Source organism: Convolutriloba macropyga, chromosome 8 (assembly GCF_964194025.1).
Source record: "Convolutriloba macropyga chromosome 8, txConMacr16.3, whole genome shotgun sequence".
In the NCBI taxonomy this organism is placed as follows: Eukaryota; Metazoa; Xenacoelomorpha; order Acoela; family Convolutidae; genus Convolutriloba; species Convolutriloba macropyga.
The window spans coordinates 45,872,706-45,887,927 of NC_134475.1; the positions used below are offsets into that span (position 1 = coordinate 45,872,706).

At 37.7% G+C, this 15,222-nt stretch overlaps 1 protein-coding gene across 1 annotated transcript in view; it reads right to left on the reverse strand.

The window, feature by feature from the left end:
- Positions 1-1,637: 1,637 nt before the first annotated feature.
- The window catches only part of LOC142344145 (tyrosine 3-monooxygenase-like), a 49,976-nt gene continuing 36,391 nt past the window's right edge, over positions 1,638-15,222 (reverse strand). Inside the window, exons 6-9 of the mRNA XM_075395671.1 lie at positions 12,650-12,785; positions 8,800-8,926; positions 3,895-3,990; positions 1,638-1,775 (exon numbers count right to left, since the gene is read on the reverse strand). Coding sequence (XP_075251786.1) covers positions 1,638-1,775; positions 3,895-3,990; positions 8,800-8,926; positions 12,650-12,785 — 497 coding nt within the window. The remainder of the gene's footprint in view (positions 1,776-3,894; positions 3,991-8,799; positions 8,927-12,649; positions 12,786-15,222) is intronic.

Genomic DNA, 15,222 nt, shown 5'->3' on the forward strand with positions numbered 1-15,222 from the left:
TTAGTGGCAGTTTGCTGGGATGTCGTAAACGTCGGCTGCTGTAGGCTGGTTTTTACTGGTGGAACATTGAAGTTGACTGGAAGAGGCTGCAAAAATGACCGGTTAGGCGGAGTTTAGTGGCAGTTTGCTGGGATTTCGTAGACGGCGGCTGCTGTAGGCTGGTTTTTCTGGTGGAACGTTGAATTTGACTGGAAGAGGCTGCGAAAGTGACCGGTTAGCCGGAGCTTAGTGGCAGTTTGCTGGGATGTCGTAGACGTCGGCTGCTGTAGGTTCGTTTTACTGGTGGAGCGTTGAAGTTCACTGGAAGAGGCTGCAAAAATAACTGGTTAGCCGGAGCTTAGTGGCAGTTTGCTGGGATGTCGTGTACGTCGGTTGCTGTAGGCTGGTTTTACTGGTGGAACGTTGAAGTTGACTGGAAGAGGCTGCAAAAATGACCGGTTAGCCGGAGCTTAGTGGCAGTTTGCTGGGATGTCGTAGACGTCGGCTGCTGTAGGCTGGTTTTACTGGTGGATCGTTGAAGTTGACTGGAAGAGGCTGCAAAAATGACCGGTTAGCCGGAGCTTAGTGGCAGTTTGCTGGGATGTCGTAGACGTCGGCTGCTGTAGGCTGGTTTTTCTGGTGGATCGTTGAAGTTGACTGGAAGAGGCTGCAAAAATGACCGGTTACCCGGAGCTTAGTGGCAGTTTGCTTGGATTTCGTAGACGTCGGCTGCTGTAGGCTGGTTTTACTGGTGGAACGTTGAATTTGACTGGAAGAGGCTGCGAAAGTGACCGGTTAGCCGGAGCTTAGTGGCAGTTTGCTGGGATGTCGTAGATGTCGGCTGCTGGAGCCTAGTTCCAATTGTGGAACGTTGAAATTGACCGGATAAACTTAATTTATTTTGAGGTCTTATCTTAAGAGTCAAGATTTGTTCAATTGGTTCCCTTCATCAGTAAATATTATCACACGTATGCCTACTTTTCAATTTCCAGCATTGGGAGTTATGATTAGTTCGCGAATCTTTGTTTTTGCTAAGATCATTCGCGCTATTTTGCTTTTCGTGTACAATTGCCCAATTTAGTCATTAATTTCACCACTCGTCTTCAGTCACAGTTAATTTGCAAGTCGATTCGCTAAACGAATAACCAAGCTATATTTGGCTAAGTAAACGCGATAAGCAAATTCTCTTCCTGAAAGTGAAAGCTAACTTGAGTCTCAAAATACAGTGCTAAAATCTGATTGTGTACGACGACCTCAGTCAGCTATGGGAGAGGCATTATTTTTACATTTAGTCATCGATTAAACATGTAAGTGTTTTCCACACAATATTGCTTTCAATAAAGCATTTTAGAATTAAAGAAAATAGAATCGCTTCTTCATGCTCTGTTAAATCTACTGAAAAAATTTTGTCAGTGTAGGCTATTTTTTATCGTCAGTTTTGTACACGAAATGGGTATAAAATCTTTGTGGACAAAACTGGCCTGTTCGTATAAGTTTAGCTAAAATGCGTTCAAGGTTGACGTTTAGAGCAGACAAAGCGGAGCCACGCTCAAAAAGTGGGCTATATTCAAAGTGTGGGCTATTCGTATTCATAAAAATACGTAATCAACGCCACCGCTGCAACATGCCACTGAAACGGGTAGTATAAGGATTACTACTTACTCAAAGTTGTGTAGCATGTGTTGGAAACTGCCGGCAACAAAGTAGACCTTCTGGTAGTTATTTACATCATAAGGCTGAACAGTTGCAATTGAAGTGTCAAAATCCAGGTGCTCGGGTACCGGAGACAGCGCGTACTTAAAATTTGGAATACTTATTTGACATCGCACTACAATCACATTATTTCAACCACCCAGGTTGAAATCCAGACCCAAATTTTCGTCTGATCAGACTTTCCAGACGAAAATTATCTCTGATCAGACTTTCCAGATGGAAATTAACCCTGATCAGACCCAAGTTACCTCTTTTCAGACTTTCCAGATACAAAGGGTCTCTGATCAGACTTTTCAGACCGAAGGCGATCTGATCAGACCATCTTCAGACCATGGTCCAGACTCAAACTCAGACCATTGCCAGACCTTAATCAGACTATGATGATCAGACTCAAGCGCGCTCGAAACTGGTTCTGATCAGACTCAGGTGCGCTCGAAATAATCTGATCAGAGAAAGATTTCACTTATGATCAAATCTCCTAATTTTGCTGTAATATATTCATTTCATAAAAACTGATGTTTGCAGTATTTAATTTATCTAAAGAAAATTAAATTATAAAAGTATTGCTAAAGAAAACGAAACCCCGCTGTTGAGAACAAAATTTATTTAGCGTATTGTTTAGTGTATATTTCTGACTCAATGGATGAGTTTAGACAGCTTTCCATAAGAAACATCGTGTCTCCAGTTGATCAAAATTTCTTTTGAAGGGGACCGGCTTGTTCTATCAGCTGGACTCTTTTTCCTGATCAGAGATATTGGACTTTAGATGAGTCTCTGATAAAAACGCTGCATTATTGTTGCCTCTTGGCAGAGCCAACATCTATCAGTAAAAAAACAAAAAAATGAAAAAAATAAGGAGCTCGAAATGGTCCCTGATCAGACCCAATTGCGTTCGAAAGTATTTACGATCAGATCCAAGTGCGCTCAGAGAGGTTATGATCAGACCCAATTGCGCTCGAAGTTGCCTCTGATCAGACCCAACTGCGCTCGAAGAGGTTAAGATCAGACCCAATTGCGCTCGAAGTTGCCTATGATCAGACTTTTCAGACCAAATTGACTTCTGATCAGACCATCTCCAGACCATCGTCCAGACTGTAGTGCGCTCGATCTTCCGTCCAGACACTGTAATTTCGGTCGGGGAACACACGGGTGTGCGCTCGACTGGGTCTGATCATAAACCAATTAGGGTCTTGACCTCAACCTGGGCAGTTTTTAGAACTGTTTTCCATGCTTGAACATTTTTCCGCTGTCGTGTTATATGTGATGAGTGTGGACTGGGTACAACTTATATATAGTATCATAAAAAGGTTATAAAACCAACACCGTTGAGAATTTTCTGCGAACGTGATATGGTCGGTGGGGTGGCGGGGAATGAGGACGGGGAAGACTCGAAGAACATTCCTATCAGTTGACTAGGAAATCAATATACTCATCAACATTTCGCGCATGGGCTATAATAATTTGCAGAAAAATATTTGAAATGTATAAACTCCCCGGCTCGAATGTCCTCCCTAAAATCCTCCCATTTTGTTGTAAGAGTGGGGGGGGGGGGGATAATTTGTCTATGGTTGGTAAATTGATGCAAGAGTGTGGGGGTATTTTGTTCAGAGGTGGTAAATTGATATAAGTGCTGGGCTGCAATGGGAGGACATTTTAGGAATTAAATCCCCTGACTAAAATTTCCATGTAAGATTGGGCTGCATTGGACTGCAATGGGAGAACTTTTGAGGAGTTATTCCTCCCCCCTGACTAAAATTGCCATGTAATAGTGAGCTGCAACAGGCTGCAATGGGAAGACTTTTGAGGAATTACCTCCCTTGACTAAAATTGCCAGGTAAAAGTGGGCTGCAATGGGCTGCAATGGGAGGGTTATTTGAGTTTTTGGTCTGTCAAGGGGGTAAAATGTTGTAAGAGTTTGGGGGTAATGGAGATATTACCCCCTCACTCTTACACCAATTTACCCCCGTTGGAAGCCCAATGCAGTCCAAAAAGACGTAAAAGTTTTGAGCTGCATTTTCCTGAAAAATCCTTCCATTGCAGCCCCACGCTTACAATTTTGGGCGGAAAGATTTACATTTTGGGCGGAAAATTCGACCCGGGTCTTCAATCAGATTATGTTTGATATATGATGTGCTTACTATTGCATAAAACTGACCGAAAATGGTTTGAAGCCAACAGATGAAATAGTTTTCAGCACCTAACCTCTAGCTCTCCGTACGAAGACAACAAGGCAGCTCCATATGCCTTCACTTGACCATCTTCTCGAACCAGTCCAAACTCAATTGTGAAAGAGTAGAGCTAAAACATAGAGATATTACAGATAAAGAAAAAAGTTGATTACTTGAGTTTGTTTTTGAAATTTATAAAAATAAATTCGACTTATTAATCAAATGAGTGAAATCAATTTCTGAACGGCATAACCAGTTTAATTTTTGTGGAACAATGGAATAATTTTTTGTAAAATTTTCATGAAAATTAACGTAACTCTGATATCATATAACCACGTGCTCTCAAAGATTAAAATAAATAAATGTAGTATCAGCATTGTCACTATTACAAAAATCTTAAATTGTGGCTATTCGTTTTCATAGCTTAAAATAGGATTAGAACGCTCCTAGTTGTTTGTTAACGTGTATTTTCTAGTGCTGAGCTAGCAAAAACTTGGTTAAAACAATTCTAAATCAAAGTTTATTTCACTGTTTAATCTTTATACCAAATAGGGAAGTTCGTTCTACTTCAAAAAGCTTTTCAGGATCAAAGATTTTTACTACACTCACTTTATTTTCGTTTCGTTTTTTTTAGTTTGATTTTTTCTCTTGTTTCGTTCAGCTTTTAAGCTACTATGAAACCTTTTAAAATTTTGGGATGCTGGCCAGTGTCTTGGATCTGTTTAGAGTTTCACTAGTGAAAGTTTCGAATAGGGCCATTCAGCTGACAAGATACGATCCTTAATGATAAGGTCAGTGGAGTGATGAAACTTTTGTCGGAAATAACAAACTTTTTTTCCTCAGTTTTTTTGCCTGTTTATGCAGTTTATGTTTTTTGCTGTAAAGAGTTTAAGGAAATGCTCAACTGAATGAAAGTTAAGAGGGCACAATTGATTTGAAAACATCATTTCGTACTTTTAAAAGGTATTGGATTTCTTAGTAGATACAGAGAACGCATTCCTTTAGTCTTTTTAACTAAAACTGAGTTTACTGGATTTTCAAAGATTAGGCATTAATCAAATTGTACTTCTAGATAACAAAAAGCGTGAGCGGATACAATAACTTTACTTTTGCGAGAACACTTGGATGTGAATTAGTATGAGTTGTAAAGAAAACTACCTCTGTTTAATCGGCCCTTAAGGCGGATTGATGCTTCTCTAAGAGATATTTATCTCTTTTTTTCTCATGCTATTTGAATTTGAATAGAATAGTTTCGTCACTTTCGATATTTCCAATAATACTAGTGTAATTCCTAAAATGAACAGTGTCAATTTCACTTTCCACGTTTTCAGATAAATCGTTTTCGTATTAATAGAAGGAAAGATGTTCAAGCACAATTGCTTGTGGAACACAGCGGTTAACAGTTATGTTTTCTCATAAGTCAGTGCCAAAGTTTTTGCGTTGTGTTCAGTTCGTGAAATTTAAAATTTTCAGCTATTTTGTTGTGATGTGACATTGAAATGAAAGCTTTTGCAATATCCAAGAACAGAGCACCAGTGTCGTAATCATATTCCATATTTTTCTTCTTTTTCAATAAAGTAGAACACAGCATCAGTTGAAGACTTTTTAGAAAGGAAGCCAAATACTCCACTGAAAAAAATTAAGGAGAGAACAATTGATTTGAAAACATCGATTCCTACTTTTAAAAGGAATTTGATTTTTTAGAAGACACAAAGAATGAATTGCGTTAGTCGTTTTACTTTAAACTGAGTTTATTGAATTTTCAAAGGCTACACTTGAATTAAATTGTTCTCCTGGATAACGACAAGCGAGGTGGTTTCATAACTTCACATTTGAAAGAGAACTACGATGTGACATACTATCGTTTGTAAAGAATAATACCTTTTATTGAGGTTTCAATATTCTGAGAAATCAAATTTCTTTAAAAATGTCTCTAATATTGATGGTGTGCTTCTTTTTTCCTATTTACAGGCTTGCGATACTCGTATTACACAATAAAATTAACACATTGTACCAATTTGTATTCAAAGAAGTATCGATGATTCCCAGCAGCTAACATTTTGATTTCTTCCGTCACTTATGGTTTATCTGAAGTTTTTTTGAAAATCTATTGATTAAGATAACAAAATAGGGGTTTTAATTAGGGTAATCACGCACGAATCGTTCATCTTGATTTTTGCATATCCAATTAGTCTGGTCGTGGCATTATGTGTCCATACTAAAAGCATGACTTATAAACGCGCGTGCGTGTAATGAATAGTGGCTAGTGCATAGCAACTTGATCATACTTAGACTCATAATAAGGGTACTTTGTCAACTTTCCGCCTAATTCAATTGCCTGCAATTAACCAATCAAAAACCTTGTTTGAACTCGCCGCTTGGAAAAAGCGTCAGCGACGTTTCATAGAAGTAATGAAACGTCATTTTTATCAACCATGTATAAATTTTCCACCAACTGTCGATCATCTTTTTTGCCATTTTTCCCTAGTCAGCTTTTTGGCGTTTCCGAAAACTGAAAATCTGACGGATGATTGAGCCTGTAAGTGTGAACATTGGTATCTTTTTATTTAGTTGATGAATCACAGTTTGCGTAGTTTTAGGGATCCAGACAATCTACCACTCCTGTATAAACTCATCTAGAACAGAAAGGACCCTAGCGGCCGTATTACCCTTGCCTTCACCCTTGCGGTCTAATTGAAAGTTTGACTATAATGAAAGCCTCTGCGGTTTGTTTTGGAGCGTAGTGCTCTTGTAGTTCTTTCCTAACTATTCACACAAAAAAGTGTTGTCATGCAAAATCAGTACTAAATCGAGATCCTCTTTTCCTGATATTGCCGGTGAGTCTCACTCGAATTTGCTGCAATGTGTCCAAAAAAGCAACAATTTGCTAGTATACACTCAATAGAATCTTGGACAACATCGTTGTCGTCCTTGCTAGTTTACATGCAGGAACATTCAAAGAGTGTTTTTTACATGCCATTCTTGATTGTTTTTGTTTGGTGCAGTAATTTGATAAAAGTTTCTTTTGCAGCAGACAGATTACTTAAATTGTTTTCCAGTTTATATTTTTTTACTTATAAAATTTATAGAAATCCACAAGAGCGACATGAATTTAGTTCCTTCATTCATAAAAGCATTACCAGCATTGCGGTCTAACTGTCAACAGTGTTGTACGCGGCTCAAAAGGTGGTTCACAGGGGGCTGTGTACATTATTCACAATTTTGTAAACTAGCACTACGACGCAGAGGTATACCCAAATCGTCACGGGCAGATATGCCGATGCGTGTATCTCGTGTTCGTTTATACTATGTTAATACATTGAAAGTGGAACAATATTGCGGAAAATAGCTACTTTAGCAGAAACCGGCAAAATGGAAGGGAAATTAGAATCCCGTGTTCGCAAAAGTGTCCTAATCCTAACTGCGAAATACAAGTACAAACTTTATAACCTATTTTTCACACGGCTTGTATCACGCATCTGCTCCATTTATGTATCGATTTTTCGCACGCAATGTAGCTCGATTTCGCATATAATCCGCAATTATGCCTAACTTAATTACTACTTATTTAATTCGGCCTAACTTATTACTACTAGTAGTATTTCATTACTACTTTATTACTACTTATAGTACTTTATTACTACTTAATGCTACTCATTAGTACTATTTATTACTACTTATTGAAATCGGCCAGTCCCACATTGATATACAAAACCTTTGATGTGCGATGGATTTATCGGAAAAAAAATCAGTTTTTGTGGTTGCATGTATTTAAAGCACTTTAAAGCTTTGAAAGCTTCAATTAAATCTTTATTAAAGTGCTTATTGCTTGCTCAAAATGCGTGCGAATAATAGATATCTAAATTGAGCGGAAACGTGCTACAAGATTTGTAACCTACTTTTTGCACCGAATGTTCTTTTATTTCGCAAAATTAGCGAAACCCCTTTTGCGAAAAGTAATATACAAAGGATGTCTCCTAATTTCGTTCATTGTATGTATCTAATTTTCTAGCCAATTTTGCTAAGGCGGAAATTTTGGGGTATACCTCTGCGTTGTAATGAGGCGTGCAATATTTCATCAGTTTTTTCACATTAAAGTTTCTCGAGATATTCGATTTTACATTTTACACTGTGAGATACACTTAAGTTTGTTGCTGCTAAAATTGATAATTCTCTCAAAGTCGCGAACATAAGTGTAGTTAACACGGGTAATTAGGAACACATGCATAAACTTAGTCTGTGACCTTTACTTGAATTTGAATGAAAAGGCTGAATTAGCACCGACTGTGAAAAAGTTCGAATGTCAGATAGATTTTGTTAGTCTCAGGTGATTTAAGTATACATTTTTCAGTTCTTTAGGATTGACAGCTTGCTGGCCCAGTAGTCTGCTGAAGTTGTCCTGACAACTGCTGGTATGTGAATCAAAACTACGAAGGCTTCAACAGTGATGTTCCAAAAATAATTAATGGAAGACAACATTGGCAAATTATTAACAAAATAATGAACTAGGATGTGAAGTTCCCGATCACCATTATCGAAAACTATCCGCTATTTATGTTTCGTTAGATAATGAAAAACAGATATTAATTAATTTTATTCTTTTTTATGTTCAATTTACTGGGGAAGAAGGATGACCTATTGTCCTTGCTGTTGTGCGAGGGACAACATAAGTTTATTTTGCTATATAATTGACTTCAAGGAAGTAATCTGTGTTCTTCCCTTTGTAGACCACAGCTTAGTATCATATAACAAATAGCCACCTCAACATGCATGGTGAACATACAATTAAGAGAGACTTCGTTGGGGGGGGGGGGGGGGGGTGCAGATTAATTCCTTGAAGTCCTCTAATCTCAATACTTTTTTGCATTGAAGTTGCCTATTTCAGACAGACCCAAATACAAACCAAGCTGACTCCGAACACTACTAAAATATTACTTACCGCGGCCAATTTTACTAGGAACTCATCGGATGCGCCCAAGGATGCCTTTCCTATTCTTTCCGAAAAGTCTGCCAGCTTTTGATCCATGAACATCACCACGTGACCCAATACTTCGTGGATGAGGTCCCTAATAATTTTAAATCCGCAAATTAATCAAATTTAAGCAAAGTCACCTTAGGCTGTCAAGAATTGTTTTATCTTAAGACTTTCCATTCTTTCCATCAATTGAAACTTAACGCCAGCGACTCCTATAATTTAAACACACCAGTACCACGAAACCGGTTGATGAAACAAGCAAAATGAAGACTATAAAAACATTGCTCGACAGCCAAATGCTACTCAGCATTAACTCACAGCACAACTGAATGCGAATCGAAGGAAGTTCCGAGACTCTGTCTTCATCAACTCCCAGCTCTCGGAGACATAAATTTTTTTCAAAAGCATACAAACTCATGTCAATCTCTCAGAGATGTACCTGCGGGACCAAGAAGACGTTTCATCCAGAAAGCAGAAGTTTTCGATAAGTTTTCCAACCCGTTTTCTTTTCAAGTGACTAAACGCCAGTATGATGAACAAAACCCCCTATTTGTATAAGTTGTTTACTCCAATAGGACAGAGAAGTGAACAAAATTCCAACAGTGCTAGAAAAGTTGACCATTTGGAAAATAAAAGGACTGAACGGCTTGTGGAACCTACAAATCAAGAAGTTGTCTAAGTGCTTGTTGCTTCACATCACTTGAATTTAAACACAACAGCTGATAAACTGCTCTTCCGCAAAGTTTTTAAGAAAAATAACTTCGTGCCTCTTTACAAAGACGGTGACAAGCGGAACCTCGCAAAAACGGAAGACCTGAGAAGCCTGTGCAAATTTTACCATGAAGATTGTCCAATATTGTTGCTATTATTTTTTTCAGAATTTTTCTTTAAGAATTAGGTTCATTTTTCCTGCAGAAGCAACGCTGTCACAACGTTTGACCATGCTATAAATAGGAAAAATGCAATTTCCTATAAAAAACCGACCACTTCCTACGTCTAAAACCAAACATATCGACGATCTCTTACAGATAAATACCGGACATACTGTCGATCTCCTACGTTTCAAAACCGTGCATACCGACGATGTCTTACGCTTGGAGACCGAACATAAAGACGATCCCTTACGTTTAAATACCAAACATAGCGACGATCTCTTTTGTTTAAAGACCAAGCATACAGAATTTTTTAACACCTAGCATACCGAATCCCTCCTGGGTCTAAAAACGACGATACCGAATCTTTCTTACGTGTTAACACTGGCTGTTCAAATTCTTTGAGAGCAAAATTCCGAAGCAATTGAGACTCCAAATCAAGCTCGCACCCAGAGACATCTTTGAGACATCCACTCCAAAAAACACGAAATCTGTTGATGAAACAAGCAAAATGAAGACTGAAAAAACTTTGCTCAAAGCCACAAGCTACTCAACAATAACTCACAGCTCAACTGAATACGAATTGAAGGAAATTCCGAGACTATGTCTTTTTCAACGCCCAGCTCTCAGAGATACAACATTTTTTCAGAAGCATAAAAAGTCATGTCAATCGCCATCGGAGATGTACCTGCGGGACCAAAAGGTCATTACATACATCCAGAAAGCAGAACTTGTTGGGTTAAGTTTTTCAACCTGTTCTCTTTTCGAGTGACTATAAACGCCAGTAGGATGAAACAATCCCCACGTTTTGCAAGTTATTTACTCAAACATGAACAAAATTGCGACTGTTTTGGAAAATAAACGGACTGTACGGCATGGGGAACCTACAAATCAAGAAGTTGTCTAAGTGCTTGATTCAGATCACTTGAATCTAAACACAACAGCTGATATTTTTCTCTCCTGCAGATCTTGCAAGAAAAACAGCTTTGTGTCTCTTTACAAAGACGGTGACAAGCGGAACCTCGCAAAAACGGAAGACCTCAGAAGCATGTGCAAATTTTATCAGGATGAATTTTCAATATTGTTGCTATTATTTTTTTCAGATTTTTTTCTTTAAGAATTAGGTTCAAAATTACTACAGAAGCAACGCTATCATAACGTTTGACCTTGTTATGAACAGAAAAATTGCAATTTCCTATTAAAAACCGACCACTTCCTACGTCTAGAACTGAACATACAGACGATCTCGTACCTATAAATATCAAACATACTGACAATCTCCTACGTTTAAAAACCGAGCATAACGAAGCTTACCTATATTTGGAGACAGAACATACTGACGATCTCTTTCTTTTAAATACTGAACATACTGACAATAACATATGTTTAAAGACCAATTATATCGACGATCTCTTACGTTTAAAGACCGAACATACCGACGATATCTTACTTTTAAACACTGAACATATCAACGATCACTTTCGTTTGACGGTCGAACATACCAACGATCCCTCACGTTTAAATACCGAACATAGCGACGATCTTTTTTGTAAAAAGACCAAGCATACAGAAGCTTCTATCACCGAACATACCGAATCCCTCTTGCGTAAACCGAACATAACGCCGATCTCTTACCTATAAATACCGAACATAATGACGATCTCCTACGTTTAAAACCGAGCATACCGACGCCCTCTTACGTTTGGAGACAGAACAAACCTAAGATCTCTTACGTTTCAATGCCGAACAAATCGACGATTTCTTACATTTAACACTGATCGAACTGACAATCTCTTTCGTTTGAATACCGAACATACCAAGGATCTCTTAAATTTGACACCAACCATACCTAGGATCTCTTATTTTTGAAGACCCAACAAACGGACCGTCTCTTACCTATAAATACCGAAAATACTGACGATCACCTACGTTGAAAACCCGAGCTTACCAACGATCTCTTACGTTTAGAGGCCAAACATACTGACGATCTCTATCTTTTAATTACTGAACATACCGACGATCACTTACGGTTAAAGACCAATTATACCGACGATCGCTTTCGTTTAAAGACCGAACATACCAACGATCTCTTACCGATAAAAACTTAACATACTGACGAACTTCTACGTTTAAAAACCGAGCATACCAACGATCTCTTTTGTTGGCAGACCGAGCATACCGACGATATCCTACGTTTAAATACTGAACATACCGACGATCTCCTACCTTGAAATACTGACAATATCAACGATCACTTGTGTTTGAAGACCGAACATACCAACGATCCCTCACGATTAAATACCGAACATAACGACGATCTCTTATGATTAAAGACCGAGCATACAGAATCTTCTAACACCGAACATACCGAATCCCTCTTGCGTCCAAAAACGACGACACCAAATTTTTCTTACGTTTGAAGCCGACGTCGTCGAACAAACTGAACGTGCCGACGCGTTCTTGCGTTTGAAACCGAACATACCAAATAATTCTCAGAAATTTTTCGTCGGTTTTGTTGGGTCGTCTCAACTAGGGCGCACTTTTCGAGTCCGACGCCCTTGGCTGATATTAATGCTGGATAGGGTCGCGCACGTTGTATATACTAACTAGAAACACCGTTCATACCCAGCGTTTGTACAGAGTTACCGATTCCACGCGAGGAATTCCGAGATCTTGGAACAACCACGCGAGGAATGGTAAGATCTTGCCAAAGTTTTGTAAATGCTCGCGGAAACCTCCACATACTGAAGTAATTACTGGACATACACGACTGAACTAATGGCGTCCCTGGAAAACCAAAGACCTTAGAAGCCCGTGCAAATTTTACCATGAACTTTGTAATCCGCCGTAAGATTCATGGAAAATCCAAATTTTTGCTTGGATTTCGTGGATTTGAGATTTTGGGCGTAGTAGAAAGAATATCACAAGAAAGCAAGGCTTACGGTTCAGGAGAGTGCATGGGCGCATTGTGATGTCTTATGTACTGAGTGCACGGGAACACTTTGAATGCCAGACAAGCCAGGAAGTCTCTGGCAGAAACAAGGCCAGACACCGGACACAGCTTATATCCACTTGCAGCTACATAGAGGTAAAAAATAATTAGTTCATATGGCAGATTACAGATGAAAATTCCCCAATTCTCAATTGACACTTCAAAAAGTGAGGTGTTAGCCCTAAAAAAGCTAATAAAAATTTACCGAGTTTTTGAAGATTCAGCCGAAAAACTTTGGATGGAATAAATTTTTGCAAATATCCTATAACCTAATGGTCATAACTGCTTTCTTAAGAAAATTTGTACTCTTAGAAGCATTCTGGTGGTTTTTTAAATCGGTCGGGTGCTTGTGAAACAAAAGAGAAACCAATCCTTAGCCAGAAAAACAATTGATTTTTTTGGTCGTGGTTTTTCTTGTTCCGTGCGGTTTTTTCAAAGCATTTTTTTGAAATTTCTAACTTTCTGTGTTAAGTGCTTTGCCCTGAATAATAATTAATTTTACCTACGCTTGGGAACAATTTTGATCATTTCAAGCACATATTAGACTTTAGATTATGTTTTGAGCTCTTTTGAGTTTTTTATTACATATTTTTAAAAGATTTTACCGTTTTGGACAACCTTTAGCGTTTTTTGTTGTCGTTTTCAAGTATTCGCATTATAGTGACAATTTGATGGCTTCAATTGAAAATTATGCTTATTAAATTAAAATGAACTCTTGATTTAGTTCTCATTAACATAAAATTACGTAAAAAAAATTGATACACCTTCTTGACACTTTTCTGTCTACATTTCTGGTCTTTTATGAGTTTATTGTGTTTTTCAGAATTGTTGTTTGGATGATGATCACATGACACAACATTTTATGGATTCTGCTACTGTGAAGAGAAACTTGATTGTCCGGTAAGCCAACTTTTGTCAAACACAAAAAACTCAAAAAGAGATTTGTTTTGGTATTTCTATCTTTTCTCTTCTCTGAGTTTTACTTTTGTCTTTATGTATTGTGGCCCTGTACAATGAGTGTAATTGTTTGAAGTTGCAGCTTTTAAAGATTTTTCATTAAAAAAGTTCAGGTTTTCCTGTGTAATTGTTTGTTTTACGTTTTTTTTTCATCCATTTACGTTCGACTTGACTAGTAGAAGAAGCCAAGTAATTTAAATTAACTTTCGATGATATTTGAGTATAGCATTTAGGTGAAAAAAGTTTATTTAAAAATTTTCGCAGAGAGAAAATTTTCGCACAATTTTGAACATTTAGTAATATTGTAAAGTATTGTATCACGCCAAAGTGGAAGTGAGAGATGAAATCGAGTCAATTTTCTACTAGAGATCAAATTTATATTTGAAAAGCATTTGGTAGCTAGGAAAACGGAAAATTCAATCAAGAGTTCGAAAATTAGATTTTATCAGAGAAAAACTGATTAGTTAGTTGTTTCATGAAAAATTTCATGGTGTCGATCGTGCTACCCCATGTGAATTATGAAATTTTTAGTTGGAGTTACACTAACATAACAAGTTTCTACCTGGTGAACAGTCTGTGACTCCGATCCGACCCCCACCCCGAACCTTTTAACACCAAAAATTATGCAAGCAGAAATTTCGTGATGTTTTTAATGTAATGATAAACGAAAATTGGTTAAGAGTGATTGAGTATTTGGCGTTAACATTTTTGGCCCCACGCATAAACGCATTCAAGTAGAAATTCAATGATTTTCTGGAAATTGGACTTTTTCAAGGGAAGAACTCTAAGCTATAAAATTTTAGTGTACCTCTCTAAGGGCTTACTAATGGCGCTGGTTTTAACATCTGAATGTCACCGAAAGTCAGAGCTTCGAGACGATCCGATTGACAGAAATCAGAAATTACGGTTTTTGGGCCCCCGAATGTTATTGAAATCAAAAAATTTTGGAAAACAGGACAGTTAGATAAAATACAAGCATCTTGTTCAGTTTTGTCTAATTCGCAGTTTCTGGTTCTGGGCACTCAATAATCAATAATAATTCTCAAAATACAAACAACTCACAACGAATATTATCTCAAAATAATTTTTGAATTGCTACTGGATCCCAGGTTCCAACAATTTCTAAACATTTTCAAATCGAATGGTTTTGACATCAAATGTTCGTCGCGAGAAATAACCTGGGCGCACCAGGGATTGTGTGCGCAGTCCTTGCTCATCCAACTTTGAGTGCTAGATCATAAAAACTGGCAGGTTGGTGTTAACTTTGTACTGATAATAAATTTTTAAACAATTTTGATCCACTGATTTTCACTGTGACCCCTGGTAAAGCACTTGAGGTCAAATTGGAAATAATTTTGTCTTTTCCGCAATTTTGACCCCAGAATAATGAATGCAATCTTTTTTAATGGCGAGAATAGTTCTTTTTTGCACTTATTTTCAGTTCCTAAACAATGTCATAGTAAACATAGGCTTGTGATAGAGATTGATTACAGCTGCCATTGCACCGTAGTTTTGATTTTGATGGCAGATTTGCAGCAATAAGAGTTTTTGAAAACAACTTTCGAA